The sequence below is a fragment of the Conger conger genome, chromosome 1 (assembly GCF_963514075.1).
Source record: "Conger conger chromosome 1, fConCon1.1, whole genome shotgun sequence".
Classification (NCBI taxonomy): Eukaryota; Metazoa; Chordata; class Actinopteri; order Anguilliformes; family Congridae; genus Conger; species Conger conger.
This window is the reverse complement of record NC_083760.1, coordinates 17,216,971-17,236,068: the sequence shown is the minus strand read 5'-3', so window position 1 is coordinate 17,236,068 and position 19,098 is coordinate 17,216,971. Positions and strand designations below refer to the sequence as shown.

General features: G+C 41.7%; 1 protein-coding gene across 2 annotated transcripts in view; it reads left to right on the top strand.

Moving 5' to 3' along the window:
• The window catches only part of kcnh5b (potassium voltage-gated channel, subfamily H (eag-related), member 5b), a 79,951-nt gene that overhangs the window by 45,465 nt on the left and 15,388 nt on the right, over positions 1-19,098 (top strand). For both annotated transcript variants that reach the window (XM_061254090.1, XM_061254082.1), the window contains 3 exons: positions 7,457-7,656; positions 8,623-8,875; positions 15,206-15,402. In XM_061254090.1, coding sequence (XP_061110074.1) covers positions 7,457-7,656; positions 8,623-8,875; positions 15,206-15,402 — 650 coding nt within the window. The remainder of the gene's footprint in view (positions 1-7,456; positions 7,657-8,622; positions 8,876-15,205; positions 15,403-19,098) is intronic.

Here is a 19,098-nt window from a genome sequence, read left to right as displayed (position 1 = left end):
CTGTGTCTTAACTTCTCCAAAGTTTTTTTATTCTGTTTCTCATTGATATTCCAATACCCTGTGCTACCCTATGAAGAGAAATGTGCCACACTGGAAAAATATCATTAAACGAGGCTCAGCTAGTAAATATTTAATATGTTTCAATATTGAGCTGTGTGCGGATACAAGGGTGTTTCTTTGTAGAGAGTCAACCATTATTTCCATAATTATTACTGTTATTATTTTCACCCTCTCAATCTGCCCCATTTATGAACTTATTCTGTATCAGCCCAATCTCTTGGTATGAAAAGCCAAGAAATTGGGCTGCCCTTTTTTAATGTATTTTAGCGATTTATGCGAATTTTGAATGAGGCGAGTTTTCAGCATGAATGATGGCAGTGATGATTGAATCAAGTAGAAATGAGACTTGATGGATTGTTCCTTAACGTAATTGCTTTCATTGACCGTCGGATACAGTGAATGGGTGTATGGGGTATCAACGAAGGAAGGGCAAGTCAGTGGTGGAGTGAGAGATTAGGAGACTCTAAACCATGTGTGCATAGAGAGGGAAAAATTGAGTAATGATATTGATCCATATCTGGGGTTTAATCCCTTGAAAGTAACTCAAAGCATTTTATGGCATGGGGCAGTGGGTGGTGGTGGGGGAGCGGTTTGTCCACTAACCTAGAGTTTAACCATACTATTTTTTTCAAGGCATGAAATCTGTGCTGGAATATACAATAACTTTACATTGGTCTTAAGTCAAAAGTGCTCTGCTTTCTATTCCCCAGGTCTTCTGAGCTGCATAACCACTTATTCCACTTAGTTCTTTCAGGAGAATTATGGCAATGCGATTATGAAAGTAACTATAACGTTTCAAGGTTGGTGATTCAAGCCCCGGTGTAGCCACGATAATATCCGCTCAGCTGTTGGGCCCTTGAGCAAGGCCCTTAACCCCACATTTCTCCAGAGGAGATTGTCCCCTGCTTAGTCTAATCAACTGTAAGTCGCTTTGGATAAAAAGCTTCAGCTACATAACAAAGAATTAATTAGAACAATCTGAATGGATTCTTTAGGTTGGAATATATTTCTAAGTACAGGTCTACACTGACAGCAGTCACACTGCCTATAGAACAGATAGCAGTGTGGCCATGGATTTGTTTGTGTCTCTTAATGGTGATGTATGAGTATAGTTAAACAATTGAATGAGATGATTCATCTTGGCTCCCAAGAGACTTGCTTCTCAGCAAGCCTTTGTTAAATTTCACCAGATGAAATTTGTTTCTCATTATTTGCTATGAGGAAAACGTAATATTTGATGTTTCTTCCTAATTATGCTTCTGATGATTGCTAATGGGTGTAATTAATGCACAGTGTGATTATTATGCATTAAAGAAACAATACAAGCTGACGTAGTTTGTTAAGTACAAATATTTATAACCAGTAAGTATAGCAGATCTCCCTGCCTGATATTTTGGCAAGTATTAAAATGTATGCCTTCTCATCCTCTTTTCTCTCATAGTGGCATCAGATTAGATTTCAATTCAACAAAATGAGAAATAGATCTGTTGAAAGCAGCACGAATATGTTTATGAAAAAGATAATAAGGAAAATGATCACCCCCCTGAGTGAAGTGCGACTAAAATTCAGTTCTCATCCTTGTCCCTTCGATCAATTTTTATTTAGACGCATCAACGGGGAGCTTCGCTTTGAAGAAACTCTTTCTCCTCAATTACTATTTACCAAATGGAATTAGACGGAGGCGCTTTGAAAGTAATACGTTTCATTGGTGAAGAGGCTTACTGTTAGTTCATGAAGGTGAGCTGTGGCCTTTCATCTCAGAGCACTAATTATGTGATTGGATAATGATGAGAGGAGTACGGGGCCACGTTTCAGCCCTGACAAACGTTTATTTAAACAGAAACAGTAGCGCGTTGAGCATCCTATGGCGTCTTTGAGAAGGTGTTCTCTGGGCTTTAAAGGTACAATAGGTCATTTCGGACTTCTAACAGTCAAGTGAGGAATAGCAGCAACAAACACCTTCAAACCACAGCACTGTTTATCCCGCCCCCTTTTCTGTAAACACGCTGACGTGGAAACGCCATTGGCTGTGGCAATTAGAACCAATTTTAAACCAATGAGCTTGAATTATTTTACAGTTATACAGTGTTTTGGGGCGGCACGGATGGTGCAGTGGGTAGCACTGCCGCCTCACAGCAAGGAGGTCCTGGGTTCAAATCCCCGTCGGCCAGGGCCTCTCTGTGCGGAGTTTGCATGTTCTCCCCGTGTCTGCGTGGGTTTCCTCCGGGTACTCCGGTTTCCTCCCACAGTCCAAAGACATGCACGTTAGGCTGATTGGAGAGTCTAAATTGCCCATAGGTATGAGTGTGTGAGTGAATGGTGTGTGTGCCCTGCGATGGACTGGCGACACGTCCAGGGTGTATTCCTGCCTTTCGCCCAATGTATGCTGGGATAGGCTCCAGCCCCCCTGCGACCCTGTTCAGGATAAGCGGGTTCAGATAATGGATGGATGGATGGACAGTGTTTTGGTACAGCATGTCAGGCCATCAACTGTATATTTTGAAACCCTAATTTATTGACCCTAATTTATATACACAGGTAGAGCGTGAGTCAATATGTCAGGGATAGGAAGGGATTTACAATGGTTTTGTGACAATGTTTTAACACAAAAATCTTACCTATTGTACCTTTAATGCATAAGCCTACATCATTATTAATTTGGGCTGTATCCCTGACATATCAACCAAATGAGAGGAAACATACCTCAAAGCCACACAGAAAACAGCTAAATGTAGCAAAGCGTTCAGAACATAGCAAAACGTAGCAAAGCGTTCAGACATTTTCTGATTGAACGTGCCCCTGGTCTGTGTCTGCAGCAGTCCTTGTGATCAGACTTTGGGTGATTCGGGGCTGGGGGTGGGTGATTGGTGCGGATGATGAAGAGTAAGTATAGCGTTATGGCTAGCTGGATTTGACTGCAGACTGAGTTCTAGCCTGCTGTTCCTGGCCACTTGAGTGAAAAGTTCCCTGGAGAGCCTCTGCCTCTTATTCAGATTAATTACATGGGAAACGAGCCAATCACTCAATTAAGGGTTCCCTCAAGTGTTCACAGGAAAATCAGCAGAGTCTGGGATCTGGGCATTTAATTATTTTTTTCATAGTCTACATTTTAATTTGATCAAAGTGCTATAATGGAGGTGGCTACTTTTGACCGTAGAATTATTCACAGTTGTTTTTATTTTTATTCATATTTTTTGCTCTTTCATTTTAATTGGCTTTATAAAGTTATTGTAGATTTGTTTCAATTAATCAGTTTTCTATAAAAAATGTTTTACAACTTGTTACTATGTGTATTAGAGTTGCAGCCTCCTACCACGTGATTTAGAATGTGTTGAGAGAGAGCGAGAGAGAGCAAGAGAGAGCGAGAGAGCGAGAGAGAGAGAGAGAGAGAGAGAGAGAGCGAGAGTGTGTTTGCATGCACGTGTAGGGTTGAGATGAAATGTCTTCAACAATATTGGTGGCATTATATTTTCAAAATGATTTTAATAAATAACATTTTGTCCTTGTTATAATGAATGAGGTATTTGTTAAGCTTTTATATTTGCTTATGTATCCTTTTTTTGAGATGTAGTAGCAGGCCATAATGTTTGTCCATCTGCTGTTTTTTGCTGTTTTGTATATTTCATTTAAAAGTGTATTTAAATGGCCTCTCCTCGACAGATATGCAATTAGTACCCAATTGTTAGCTGTGTTTTCATTTTAGCTGGAACCATTCTTTATGTATCCCAATCATCCAATCTTTTAATTTATTAACTAAACATCATCCTTAAATCTTAGGGAGTGACTAATACAAAGAAATGATGGCATAGCCTTATTATTTATCCCAGACTTGCTAGCAATCTTGTCTGTGTTCATTGGTCTTGAATTTATTCCATGTCCACTAAAGAGATGGATGAACTTATTTGTGCATCATTAATATGCCTCCTACCTTGGCCAAATGCCAATAATGTAATATGCATCTCAGCTATCTTAGTGCAAGGGTACTGAATACCCTCTCCAGACCAAATTGGCTTAGCACTGCTAACAATGCAGCCTAGGCTAGCCGTAGCTATGATTCAGTCTTACTGCTTCAATTTTGTCACTGAATAGAATGATGAATGATCTTACTTGTATGCAGTTCCTCTCTCAGCATTTTCTATGTAGTGTTATTTTGCCAGCTGCATGGCGCTCATTCACAAGCGTCTGAATGTATGTTTGTCTCTTTTCATTAACTTGCTTTCTGGCCTCTCATATATTTGGCTGTTCTGAAGGCCCGTGTTTGGCACCAGGCTAAAGTGAAAATGAGAGTAGTGTTTCAAATATTACTGATGTAATATGAGCCGGTCTGCTGCAAGTTTTGTACTGTAGCTGCTTGGAATACCTTATGATTAGCCAGGTAACAGTTAACCAACCAACAATAAATAAACTAATGGTCCAGCTCCTTAGAATCCCATGGACTATGGTTTTAATCCAAAGATAACAAAGATACCCTGTCTGACCCTCCTTTACTCATAGCAATTTATAGCTTCTTGAAGTAGTTCTTGAAATAGTGTTTGAAAGTGATTCTGTTTGATGATAAATGTGTAGTGGTCATGTTTTCTCTAGTAATTAGGATTATTATTCCAGGACTAGTCATCTGCTCTGTTGGATGGATTCAAGTATGTTCAATTAACCACCTACGGTATAGTGTCTTAGTACTGTAGCCCATAATTAATTGGCAGGCAGGTCATTTTGTGTCTCTTTCATGCAAAGTCCTACAGTAATTATTCACACTCCACAACAGCACGGAAAAAGAAATCTTGTAAACCTCACTTTGAAAACCCTCTTTTGATCCATTTCAGATTGTACTTGCTCCAGTACATCTTAGAGAAAGCATAGTGATAGTCTAGAATTTGTTGAGGAATGGTTCTATTTGTATTGTGTCTCTTTTACTAGCTAAAATACCTTCAGGTCTCAGTCGTGAGCTCAAATCATAGTTCAGGTTTGCTCTTGATATTGACACATGTTGTTGTGTAAGGGTGTCAAATTAATTTCCAAGAGGGCCAGTAGAGTATGTTGGATTTAAGTGCTTCTAATGTTAATACAGTATGGTGCATTACAGCTGAATACTGATAAATCCATCAGTGTACTACAGTGTACATCAATGTATTACCAGCTAATTTAATTTAACTTCTATGCAGTTCTAACAAATACCAGCCACCATATATGTACTAGTTTTCCATGTCAAAGTGAGTTTCCTATCCCTGCTAACATAATTCATATTCTATCCCAAACCATAGATCCAGAAGTACAGTATACGTCAACATAATGATTCATCAGTGCAGTATTCGTTTAATTCTTTCATGACTACCAGGTGGATCTAAATTGAAATGTTGCTGTGTGTGGCCCGTGCACAGAATTGCACATTACATTTTGTGGTGAGATTTTACTAGCAAAACCCTGTACAGAGTGAAGATATGATCTGCCATTTTCATTATTGTTGTTTTGTTTACTTGGTATTCATGCAAATTCCTGAAAATGCAAATAAAGTATTCAATTCAATTCAATTAAATGTTTACAATGTTTATTCAACATGGACTGTAATGATGGACTATGGTAATCCTTAAAAAACTCATGTCATGCTACAGTGGGCACATCAGCCATAAAAGTCCTCCAAAGCACTTTACCTTTGGGAACCAAGCATTGGGTACAGCTATCTATATTACTTTGGGTTTTTTTTGCCTGGCCAGAAATATTCACTAGACCCAAAAGAGTTTGGGTAAAATAGTGCATCAGAGCTACAGATTCCGTAACACTGCCCCTTTTATACTATGTTTTGTGTTATTACTCACTGTAGATCAACTGTCTTAAATGGAACGTTCTTAAACAGATTTAGTTACTCTAAATGAATCCTCCTATTGCTGCAGAAGTTAGTACTACAGGATTTAGCAAGTGTTCGAAGCTGCATCCTGCAGTACTTACCAACTTCTTCTGCAGCAATAGGAGGATTAATTGGAAGAAGCATCCACAACCAAGGGGTCCAGGAGGGCAACTAAGCGACAAGCAGCTGCCCCATTGAAGCCCTAGCAAGTAAATCACCTGGGTCTGGGCCTAAGCAATCATCTTTTTCAGAAATAACAAAAAATAATCCGAAAGGGTTCCCAAACTTTTGCACAGGGCCCTTTTTTCTATCATTTATAAACAGTAAAAAATTTAAATATAGTCCAATCTCGCTTTGAAATTCACATACAGACACATACCGATTCATTGTAACAGACATTTAAACCAGGGGTGCCCAAATGTTTGCACCCCATTGTATTTGATCTAATCACCATCTTCTCTGCTGTTATTATGTGAGCAACAGATCTTCTCACTGCTTGTGTGCCAGAGCTCTGACTCTTAGTAACTCTTAAATTGTTGCCTTTCTTTTTTTCTTTTTTTCCTGAGTGGTTTGAAAATGACTGAATTATTTTAAGAACTATTTTGGGTCAGGTTTCTATGGCAACAGTGTATGGGGGAGTAGTGTTGGAGTCTGTCAGTAAACAGCTCTGAGGAGCAGGAGAATCGTTGCATTCCGTTCCCTCAAGAAAGCATGAACAGCGAAATGCCTGGACTCACATTGTAGCACCTTATGGCAAGCGCTTCTCTTCTGGGATCTTTGTTATGCTGTGTAGCTGCAGTGTTTGTTGTCGTAATTGGTATATACTGAGCCATCCAATCTATATGCTTCCGTTTTGACACTCTGAAATAACTTACTGTATGTCATATATCAGATATGAATGTATCCAATGCAAGAATAGAGAACATCCATGGATTCTGAAAGGCTATGTGGTAGCCCAATTCTTATCACCGAGTACAGTTTGTTTTTGTTTTTTTAAGATTTTTAACTATTTTCTTGTCCAAAATGGAATTTGTTTTGTCCAAAATGGAATCAGCTACGTTGTCTCTCTGTCCAGCCTCGCAGAAAGCACCACACAATGGAGCTATGGGCAGGTCTCCAATGCAGTCGCCTATAAGCCCATGGCTGTTTGAGCAGGCTGCCCGTTACTGCAGCAGAGTCAGCACCAATTGGAAGAGTGACTTATTTCTCACTGACAAATCTCTTGCTCTCGGTTAGCCCGTGGGCACGTGAGCAGTGGGACCGATGCAGTGGTAGCCAAAGGAACCCTGACCAAATTAAATCATCCTACCCCCAGGTGGGATGAGGCCAAATGTGTTTTGCCAATGTGGTCAGGATGGCGGTGGCCTGCGGATGACCTGGCCGAGGCTTGAACCTGCTGAGATCAAGGCAAACCTGTCCTCACTCCTGTAGCAGCCAAGGCACTCAGGACACTCAGGAGCCCCCCTACACTCTACTGTACTTTACGTAATTATGGAGTGGTATCTCAATGTGTCAGAAGGCTTACTTGTGCACCTGTGTCTTTTTCTCATTTCCCAGCCCTCCTGTATGCAACTATTTTTGGGAATGTCACCACCATCTTCCAGCAGATGTATGCCAACACAAACCGCTACCATGAGATGCTCAACAACGTGCGTGACTTCCTGAAGCTCTACCAGGTCCCTAAAGGACTTAGCGAGAGGGTCATGGACTACATCGTCTCCACCTGGTCCATGACCAAGGGCATCGACACTGAGAAGGTACTTACATAGGGCTGTCTTCCCTTAGTTAGGAATTAGTTGTAAAAAAACATTTTCTGCCCCAAATATTCAAAAAGTTCAAAAAGCTCCTTGTGGCTGAGCTCAAGTATAAAATAGAAGTGTCTGCAAATTGTTTGAATAGAGCCCCCAGGCAAGGTGCATAGCTTTTTCTAATAAGCCTACAACCTGGTTTTAATTTGCTTGTGACCTTACCGAACCAGGCTAGTTGCTGATACTACTCTGATACTTTTTATGTAGAGAAGGATGTGTGGTCGATATGAGTTGCCTGAGTCATCCACCTCCCTCCTCTGTGTGTCTGTTCCTTCTCATTGAAATCGACTCTATGAGTAACAATAACTGCTGTATGGTCCAGAATGGTTATTCATTATACGGTACAGTAAGTAGCACATTGACAAATGTGTCTAGGGGACAGATCTTGGGTCTGTATTGAATATGAAGTTTGTTTGAATGACATTCATGGATGCAGTGCAAAGATTTTGTCAGACTTTGACAAAAATGTAAGTAAACCTAAATGTTTCTATTGAGAAACCTTAAACTTGAAGTAAAAAATTGTGAGTGCATCTACTGGAAAAAAAAAATGTTTTCAGTTTAGTATGTTTATGTCCACTGTAGTAATCATTCAATTTTTAAAAGTGTGATCAGTAAGTTTCTTGACTTTTAATTCTGTGACGGGGGTTCTTTGAGAGATAGAACATATGTTTTGAGGTGTAATAAAATGTCTCTGAAAGGAAGGGTTGCACCGGTGTACCTGCTTGACCGTTTTCTGCTTGAGGATACTTGTGAGAATCGGTTTCTGCAGTATTTGTTTTCTCGGTCTACATTTTCTGAATTAGAAAAATCTGTCTTCTCACAACAGAAATCCCCCAGCAATCCTGTAGACCGTGCCCGCGACCATCAGATTCCAGCTTGCAGGTTGATACCTGGTGCCTCTCCTCCTGTTCCCAGGTGCTGTCTATCTGTCCCAAGGACATGAGGGCGGACATCTGCGTCCACCTGAACCGCAAGGTCTTCAACGAGCATCCCGCCTTCCGGCTGGCCAGCGACGGCTGCCTGCGCTCCCTGGCGGTGGAGTTTCAGACCATCCACTGCGCCCCGGGGGACCTCATCTTCCACGCCGGGGAGAGCGTGGACACCCTGTGTTTTGTGGTGTCGGGGTCCCTGGAGGTCATCCAGGACGACGAGGTCATAGCCATTCTAGGTAAGTGGTGGAGACGGATTCGAACAAGCACGTTCTTTTTTTTTGACCTGGCGTGTGCGCTTATCCAGGCAGGGTATTCAAGGCCTTTTTGTTCCGTCAGCCCTCAAATGACGTTTTGTTCAAATGCAAATAAGTGCAATCCCTTTGTGTTCACGCCGCTGCTTGTTCAGCCCAAATTGTGTGGAGCGTTGCCTGTGAACCTGGATTCAGTGCGTGCTTTTTGGGAGCGTTCCTCTCAAGGGTGTCAGGGCTTATTACCGTTCTACCGTCAGCGCGCCGTCAACAGAGGATACATTTCCTTTCATCAGCTGTCAGGCCGTGGGGCAGTTCCGGAGCTGTGATTGTATTTACTGTGAATACTTCCTTAACATCATTAAAAGCCCCACAAAGCACCATCGGAAGGTTCATAAAAATCATATTAGCCACAGATGCATTTTGCAAGAAATGGGAAACATTAATCATGAGCCGTAATGGATGCCAACACGTAGCCTGCTCCTCCATGGGTGGGCCTGTGCCATCATTAATGCTCTTTACAGGGGGGTGGGATGTTTTAGTCTGATCATCCCTGCAGGATTAGCCCGGGGGAGCGGAGCCGGGGTGAAGAACTGCCTTGGTTGGGACTGTCGTTTGTCAAAGCACTGGCATTGAGACCCCAGCCGGAACAAAGAAGGCACATGACATTTCCGACTTTGGGCCAGCCCCAGTTCTAGACTGCCCTGATTGTAGCGAGCAGTCACAGATTCTTGGGGGACACTTTTTATTCAGGGCACAGTGTGTAAACAGATTTGTACATTCCCAGATGCAGTCAGTGTGTATTTGGGCAGTGATACAATGTCTGTTCTTTTGGCTCTGTACTTCCAGCACATTGGATTTGATTTTAAATATAACAATGAATATGTGGTTACAGTACAGGGACTTGAGGGTATTCCCATCCATATTGTGTGATCTGTGCTGTAATGATACCGGTCTACCGGTTGTACTTTTATGCCAATACAGGTCCAATTCTACTTGATTTCTATTTAAGGGAAATAGTTACACATGGTAGGCTACTGGAAAATATAGTTAAGCTAGTAGCTCTGCCCAACACTAGGTATAGGTTTTACAACACTACTACACATAAAAATGTTATTTGAAGACATTCATGAAGAAAAATAGAAATTAAGATTGCCTTTCCCCAAACCCACTGAACCATCCTGCTTGATTAGTTTCTATTGAATATAGATTGTTGTATTTACGCCAAGCAGTCTGATATGCTATTGTAGAAATTTGGTTTTCGAACCCAGATCGCAATTGGGAGAAGCTGACGAGCTAATCACTAGATTGAACCGCTACACTAAACCAGCAAGTTGACAAGCAAGCAAGTTTCCCGGCAAACATGCCTCATCTCCAGTAATTCCAGATCTAAGCTTCCCTTTAGCACCCCCAGTGGACAATCAATTTCAAAACTGCAGCTAACTGTACCTGTGAGAATGCAATTGTGCTTCTGCAAATAAGTGCTCAGAGATATGTGCTATTTGCCATGAGACTGAGCAGCGCAAAGCGTATGACTTTTAAAGGGAATGGAAGCATGTCAGTTGGTATGAATTAATGCAATTGCAACACACCACTGATATTATATTCAGCATAATCCAGCTGTACCATGCGCCTCTGGCCACGGAAATACCAAGATTCAATCGCCATGCCCACTCACTGCGCCCATTAGCCTTGTGGTGTTGATTCCAGAAAACAGAGCCCTTTGTGTTTCTGCATCAAGACGCTCATCTGCCACTGTGGTGAAGTTCACAGAGAAGGACTTCCTGGGACACAAACAGTAGATTACCTCCGATGTGTTACTGTCAACTACAGCTCCATCTTTGAGAGAATTGAAATGGCCGCGTGCTGCTTCTTTTCACACTGCCTGAACTATTGTCAAGCTCTCTAAAATATTGTTCACACATGAATAGTCTACATTTCCATTTTTAACAGCTTAGTGAGCGTATGTTTTATAATATTATTCCTAGCACCTAAAATGAAACTGAATGCCCCAGAGCTTGAGTTCAACTTTAATCAACTTTTTCTTTAGCACTGCAGCCTACGCACGGGTCCTTCCTCTTTCCCCATTAGAATGACAGGCACGCCAACTGTGTGGACTTAGTCAGGGTGCACTAAACTGTAATCGTCACTGAAATATGGATGATCTTCAGTGTTGTCACCTTTTCTGGATGATGTCACATACTCTATTATTCAAATATGCTTTCCCGTATAGTTCAGTGATCTCATTGGTGATGGTCCTGTTGCCATGGTCCACAGAGTGGAGTGTGAGGGTGGAAGTTCTCTGTTCTTATCTTGTGCAGATAGACCCCTTCACCCCTCCACTATTCTGAATCTTAATACATTATCTCCTCAGCAATATAAGAAGTGAGTAAGTGAGAGAAGACGTGATAAGAGGGCCTAGCAGCCAGGCCCCCTTTTGGAAAAATAACATCCTGAGAGATTTGAAAAAACATGGTTCATCTAAATATGTTTCATCTAAAAATGACATTACCTTACTGACATTTTGAAATAATGTTATAATAACAGTTGTTATGGCTAACATTTAAAGGTCAAAATGACTGTTCTGAATTGAGGACCATATTTAATTTCCACTAAAAGTTTTGTGAATACTGATGATGATGTTATTTTATTCTGGCTCTTTGATGACTGTTTCATCAACTCTTATCTCTAGATACTCAGTCATCTGGACTTTCTTCCAGTTATCTTAAATCTTGCTCATTTTTATGCTCTCTTGATAACTAGTTTCTCATCCAAAGTTCAGGAATATGTTTTCCAAATGATATTTTGGCGGTGAATTATTTAACATCACATTATGAATCATCTCGTAGTATTGTAGCCCATTGGATGCCATATCCACAGTAATATGAGACGATATGACATGATATGAGTTCCAGTAGCCCGCTCCCATTCCAACACACCGGTCTGTCAGTGCTGCACCACATTATGCAGGCAATTTGGAGGCTTCCTCCTGTCTCCTGACAGGAGAAATTCACAGTAATGGGTCCACCCACTGAGGGAAAAAATCCCCATCTCGTATTCCACGAGCAGTGACAGGGCTGCCTCCGGTGTGAAGCAGCAGATTAATACACAAAGACCCCATTCTAGGAAAGAGTTGTGACCCTGTGTAGCTGCATAATGAGTGTCCCTGTGTGTGTGTCTGCACTGTATGTGGGTGTGCTGGTACTGTTTACTGTATTTCATGCTTGAGTACATGAGTGTGTACACCATGTTACATGTCTCACTGGGAGTCCTGTGATGACAGACAAGCCTGGCTTCATATAAAATGTTGAGATACATTTAAATCTGGCAAATTGGCTTGAAGAAGGTTGTGATTTAGTAACCTAAAACGAAGCTAAAACAAACAGACTTAATGAGCTGCATTCAGACATGAATGTCAGCCATTTGCTTTTAAGTCTGCTGAAAGCCAAGACAAACGGTGTGCCCAGAAATGAGGGGTGGTGAGATTGTAGGTGCAGCCTTGAAAGGGAAAGTCCGCTTCTGTTCTGAGAATTTATTTGCATGTTTCCAACTTAACCCCATCGTGTCCATCGTTTCATGGAATCTGTCGTTGTAGCACAGAGCCAATGTTAGTGATGTTAATTTTATAAAAGTAAAAATACAGCAAGACTGGCTAATAGTTGTTTTATTCATCTGTTGATCAGGAAATAGGATGACAAAAAATAAAAAATCCTAATACAGGTCCACTGGGTATTGGAGAGCCAAACCTCACGCAGTTTTAATGTGGGTCTGTCCCTCAAGGCACATCTGACTGTGTCATTATAAACAACCCTAACGAAGGCAACCAACAACATCTGGGCTGACTACCAGTCAGTATAAGCTGTGAATGCCTGTAGGCAAGCCCACTGTATTTTTCTCACACAATATGTCGACAGTTCTTTCAAGGTAATAAAGATTGAATGGCCAAACCTGCCATCTCAGAAATTACAAAAAGTCTCTTAATTTGGGTTCTTTCTAGATTGATTTTCTGCGAGGCACCAGCAAAACAGCTTCCGTATTTAGGATAATGGCCTTTAACGCATTTGTATGCATGTGCTATACCAAATTTAAATGATTTTCTAAGGAGGTGGCAGAACTTGACTGTTATGGTGTTTAATCGCATTCGATTAGATGGTGCTGTTGATTTCATTGCTCACCCATTTCCCCTCAGCAGGAGAGGCCACCTCACTCCCCTCACCTGTGTATAATTATGGCTTCCACGCCAGAGAATGGCAGGTTCAATAAAATGAGGATGATTTGAGCCAATTAGCCTGCAGCATTTCCAAGAATTTTCAGCTACCGAACCGGCAGAGCCGTTCAATTATCCCCACTGGCTGATGGGATGCATGCTGGAGGGTGGCTCTCCCTGGCTCCAGCCAGTCCCATTCCAGGAACTGTCAGAGACTGCATCAGCATGTTCTGCTGCCTCCATCTTAAAGGAGTGACTGCCTCTCGTAAGAGCCTTCTGACACGCACGGCCATGCCCATCCACCTGCCAACTTTCAAAGCCGTCCTTCCAAGTTCTCAACTCTTGTTACCGTGGCCTGCATGGAGTTTGGTTCCTTTCTCCCATGAGTTCCAGAGGAGGACTCCTTTCAGCAGAAGCTGAGTTGATACCAGCCTGGGATGGGATTTGTGGCATGGCCTGTGATTTGTAGACTGCAGAAGCACGGCGCCTCCACTGTGAGATATGGGGGTTTTACAGGGTTGAGTCCAGAACGCCTGCCCGAGAACTATAGTCACAAGACTTATATCTCCCTCTGCAATGTTATTTGGCTTATTTTTATTCTCTGCAGTCACTATAAACCACTTCCAGGCGGCTATGAGCCGGGTTTATTTCTTGCCTCACTGTTAAATCAATCTGATCGCAGTTTCCCATTGGAACTTAGATTGCAATGACATGCAGTGGTTTTACAGACCAGTTTGCTAGCACTAAGTACATGGAGTATTCCTGATGCTTCAAGTGGTCAAAACATTGCGAATGTGTCTGCGTGCGCAGTTATGTCCGGCATGAATAGCTCACCCACTTCCCTGTAATTGCTTTTTCTTAAGTGAGATGTAAAGAATGGTTTTGATGAAACGTTTTGTGAATGTAACACGTAATAATGGTGCTTGTAGCTTCATTGTTGACGTAACATTGATAAACTGCTGCACTTTTTCAATTCCCTGATGGGGAATTACAGTATGTTAACCTTGTTTTAAGTGTGTGAATTACATTATATTTAGCCATTTATCAGGTGCTCTTACCCAGAGCAGTTTAGATTACATTTATACATGCAATCTAATAATACCGCTGCATATGTTACTGAAGCCATTCAGATTAAGTGCCTTGCCTTGCTCAGGGGTACTCTGGCAGTGCCCCAAGTAGGATTCAAGCCTGCAACCTTGAGTGACTGGTACAGTTCTGTGACCATTGCTATACTGCCTTCCTACATTGGTTTCCATTGTGAAAGACTACATACACTTTTTTGTATTTGGATTACTTTTTAGCAATCGCATGTGTGTTTGTGTATGTTTGTTCATCAACAGTCATGTAAGTCATTTTGCCCAGCCGTATGATAAATATGATGTGGTTGTTTGTGACTGGTGAACAGTGACAAGCCAGCTAGCCTCCAAACAATGCACAACTCTGGTGTTACTTTCACTTTGACGTCTTGCATTTAAAAGCTTAAAAACTATATTTTTACTCTATTTGGCTTTAAGACATGCAGATTATGAAATTCAAGAAGCTGTTAGCTTCTCTGACCTTTCTCATTAACAAGGCATTTTTGCCCGCAGAACTGCTGCTCACTGGATGTTTTTTGTTTTTTGCAACATTCTCAGCACACTCTAGAGAGTATTGTGTGTGAAAATCCAGGCCATACACAGACCACCCTGTCTGGCACCAACAATAATTCCATGGTCAAAGTCACTTAGATCACATTTCTTCCCTCTTCTGACATTTGGTGTGAAAAACAGCTGAACCTCTTGACCACGTCAGCATGTTTTTATGCATTTAGTTGCTGCCACATGATCGGCTGATAAAATATTTGCCTTAACAAACTGGTGTACAGGTCTACCTAGTAAAGTGGTCACTGAGTGTATATCAGAGAGCATGTTGCTTTGTTTCAGAGAATGCAGCGTGCTGATGTTTTGTCAATTCTCTCCAGGCTGCATGTAATAAAGAGTCCCTTATCACAGTGGTCCTTTCTAAAACAATTTGAATCAAGGAATTTTCTTCTACACCAGGAATATGCTGATTATGAGGATGTGGATAGAGAAAATTCTTCACTAAAGAAAGAAAATTCTTCCCCCTCCCAGGTAAAGGGGACGTTTTTGGGGACGTCTTCTGGAAGGAAACAACCTTGGCCCATGCGTGTGCCAATGTCCGGGCCCTGACCTACTGTGACCTGCATGTCATCAAGAGAGAGGCTCTGCTGAAGGTGCTGGAGTTCTACACCGCCTTCGCCAACTCCTTCTCACGCAACCTCATCCTCACCTGCAACCTGCGCAAACGGGTACGTTCACAGTCTGTCTGCTCCATTCTATCCCCAGTCTTACTGCACTGCCCCAGCCAGAGCTGAGAGTCACATTCCTGCTCCTGTGCTGGGTATCTCTGTGTCACAGGACTAGCTTTTGGTTGGTGTTCTGGATTGCACCGCATTGAGATATGAGGGAATTATTAAGGAGGAATCTTTATTGTAGACTGTTGCATCATCGTAGCCTTTGGCATCGATTTTGTTATTTTACCTCAGCTGGTCTGTCGTGTGGGCTGTGTATTAATGACAGAATCCTCAGACAACACTTGTGGTTGGATTTTGCGATTTGCACGAAAGATTTTCTTTGATCCAGCAATCTTATGCTCATTTTTTTATAATTTTATAGCAATTTTCAAAGGCAATGCTGATGACAGTTTCTCTGTGTTAAGGTGTGGAGCTCAATGACATGACAAAGCTGCTGTCAGTTCCAAGCCAGTGAATTGAGATGAGATGGTTGGTCAGCTTTCATTGAATCCTTAGCTTCGCCTTAATCATATTAGTCACAAATTGAGAATAATAACTTGTCACACACATCAGCAAGATGATGAAGAGCATTTAGGTCAGAACTGATCACCCACTAATTTGGTTTTCCCGTCATTTTGGCGGGGGAAATTCTGCTCTAATTGGTGCTAAACTTTTTAATCTGTTCCCATCTTTGCAGTAGTTTGGCTATGATCAGGTCACTCACTGTCTGTTCAGATCTTTCTTCCTGAAGGACTGAAAGCAGTCGCAGATGGGAAGTTAATAGACAGATATATCAGCTGCTGATGTTGTGATTTATTTGAAGTGTTCATTTCTTGGAAAATGAGTGCTGTCATAGCATGGCAGCTGTACTTCAAGGCATGATTTATAAGACGAGTCCAACTGTTTCCCACAGCCTGCATTTTATTGTACCAGCCACAAAATGAATGAACAAAAATGTATACCCACATGGGAGCTCTTACACACAGGCATACATGCACATGGATATACACAACATACTGTATATTTTCTCTCACACACACACACACACACACACACACACACACACACACAAACACTCTCTCTCTCTCTCACTCTCACTCGCTCACATGTGACTACTCAATCAAAACATCACATGCGCACACAAGTTTACGCACACATGCAGCCAAAGGCACAATAGTGTTAGTTTACCTAATCTGTCCATCTCTGAATTTGAGCTGAACCTTGAGTCAGCATTTCCATCCATCCATCCATTATCTGAACCCGCTTATCCTGAACAGGGTCGCAGGGGGGCTGGAGCCTATCCCAGCATACATTGGGCGAAAGGCAGGAATACACCCTGGACAGGTCGCCAGTCCATCACAGGGCACACACACCATTCACTCACACACTCATACACTCATACCTATGGGCAATTTAGACTCTCCAATCAGCCTAACCTGCATGTCTTTGGACTGTGGGAGGAAACCGGAGTACCCAGAGGAAACCCACGCAGACACGGGGAGAACATGCAAACTCCGCACAGAGAGGCCCCGGCCGACGGGGATTCGAACCCAGGACCTCCTTGCTGTGAGGCGGCAGTGCTACCCACTGCACCATCCGTGCCGCCACTTGAGTCAGCATTTGCGTGACCAAATTAGATTAGTTGCAAAAATGTTTGAAGTGATGGCTTTTTGGCACAATATATTGAATGATTCATTCTGACAGGCCTTTGGGGAAACATTTAATGGAAGCAGAAGAGATTTTTTAATTTTTCATTTGGCATATCCAATGCCACCCGAATTTGGAATGTCCAATTTGCAAACTAAGTATGCCCATATACACTATTCCAAAACACATTGTGCTGCTTCTCTTCACACCCTAGACACAAGCCATGCATGCGCAGAGTGGGGGCAGAGGAGACCCAATCATACAATTGCATAGAGAGAAATGGCCGGTTGGCCAACAGGGGTCACTCAAGCAATGAACTGCTATCCCCACCAACTGAATCCCTCCCATATGTGTAGGCAGTTGTCTCTGCACCGTCCCTGCAGGGATGCTAGCCACAGTTGCCACTGGCATGGGCTTGAGACCGCACTGCTTATTGATGTGCCACGAGAGATACTTTTTTCCCCAGTGAGGTACCCAGCAGCCTACTTTGAAGTCATGTACTCCTGTGCTTGCATCAGAACTGTTTCTCCTGCAGTCTCTGCCCCCGTTTACCACACAGCGATAAATCAAATCTCCCTTCAGAAGCAAAATCGTGGCAGTGAGGGTGGTGGGGTAGAGCAGCATGCAGTACGAGAAAACAAGCAACGGTATTTCGAAGCGGCAGAACTTTGAACCGCAGACGGACTCCGTGAACTGCGATCTCCCACTCCTGCCGTCTGACGCATCGCATCAGGGATACTTTGGTTCACAATAACATATTGAAATTCCATACTTCACTTCCTAGAGAGGAACTTCTGAAAGCGGGGTCAGAACGTCAATCAATGGATTCCAGTTTTTACTTGCTAATGTGTCTGAAATGCCAATCTGAAAGTTCTTCTCCTCCATAAACACACAGATATTTTTTGTGGATGATGGTCAAGGTAACTTTACATGAGCACTGACATGATTTCTCCCTTTGTAATTCAAAATAATGACTCCAAGCCTCTCTCTCAAAGAGATAATTGGTTCATACCAGCTGTGTTCAAATTGAAAATTAGGCTGCTGTAGACATTAAAGGCTAAAGGGCTTAGGCTCGCCTGTAGATTTCCTTTGATGAGAGCGATGATCCCTAAGAGCAGGCCTTTTGTAGTGTTCTTCAATCATCACTAATCAATGATGTGATCACAGTGAGAGCTCTCAAGTACCTTATCAGTGACTAGATTTCCTTTCCATTCACTACTGACACACAGCAGCCAATGCCTGTGATGGAAGCATTTAATCCAGTATGACGTCAAGTATTATTTTCATCCATTGTTTAAAAGTGAAGGGAGGGAAGAGGAGTTAGAGGTCCATGCAAACTCTTAAGACTGTTATTTATTATGGTTCATTCACAGGGCTTAAAGTTTCAGAGCTAGGTCCAAGAGTTTTTCTTTGCTGTATCAGTAACATGTTAGGTTAGGATTTTACTTTTTTTTTTACTTTTGCTTAATGAATCATCCATAAGTGCCTTAAACTTTCTTAAACATATTTTTTGTGTGTGTTCCATTTGTTTATTTTTTCCTTTTTTCCTTTTTGATATTACATAAACAATATAATTAAATAGATGTAAATTAAATATTTTGAAAGGAGCCAGGATTTCATATTATAAATCCAACTCTATTAAAATGTACACTATCGCTGTTATATACTCTTACCTAAATATTGTATCATAACTTTCTGTGGAGTTAGCCACATTCTTCACCTCCATACTAAAATATTAACTTGCATATCTATATTTATTTCTAATTACAGTCACTGTGTTTTTACTGATGTATAATATAGTTATTAATAGCAAATTAAACATTTATAACAACTCCGTGATTTATAACTGCACTAAAGGTGTATGGAATTAGTATTACATTAAGTCAGCTATTTGTCCACAAAATGTAAATGTATACATTTTTAACCACAGCAATCAATACATGTAATGTGGGTAGTACTTAGGGTAGCACTGTTTCATTCAGACAGTACTAGACTGGTGTGTTCAGAGCCACCTTGCTTTTTATTATGCTCCTATTATGACTGCCAGGATGTACGTTTGGACAT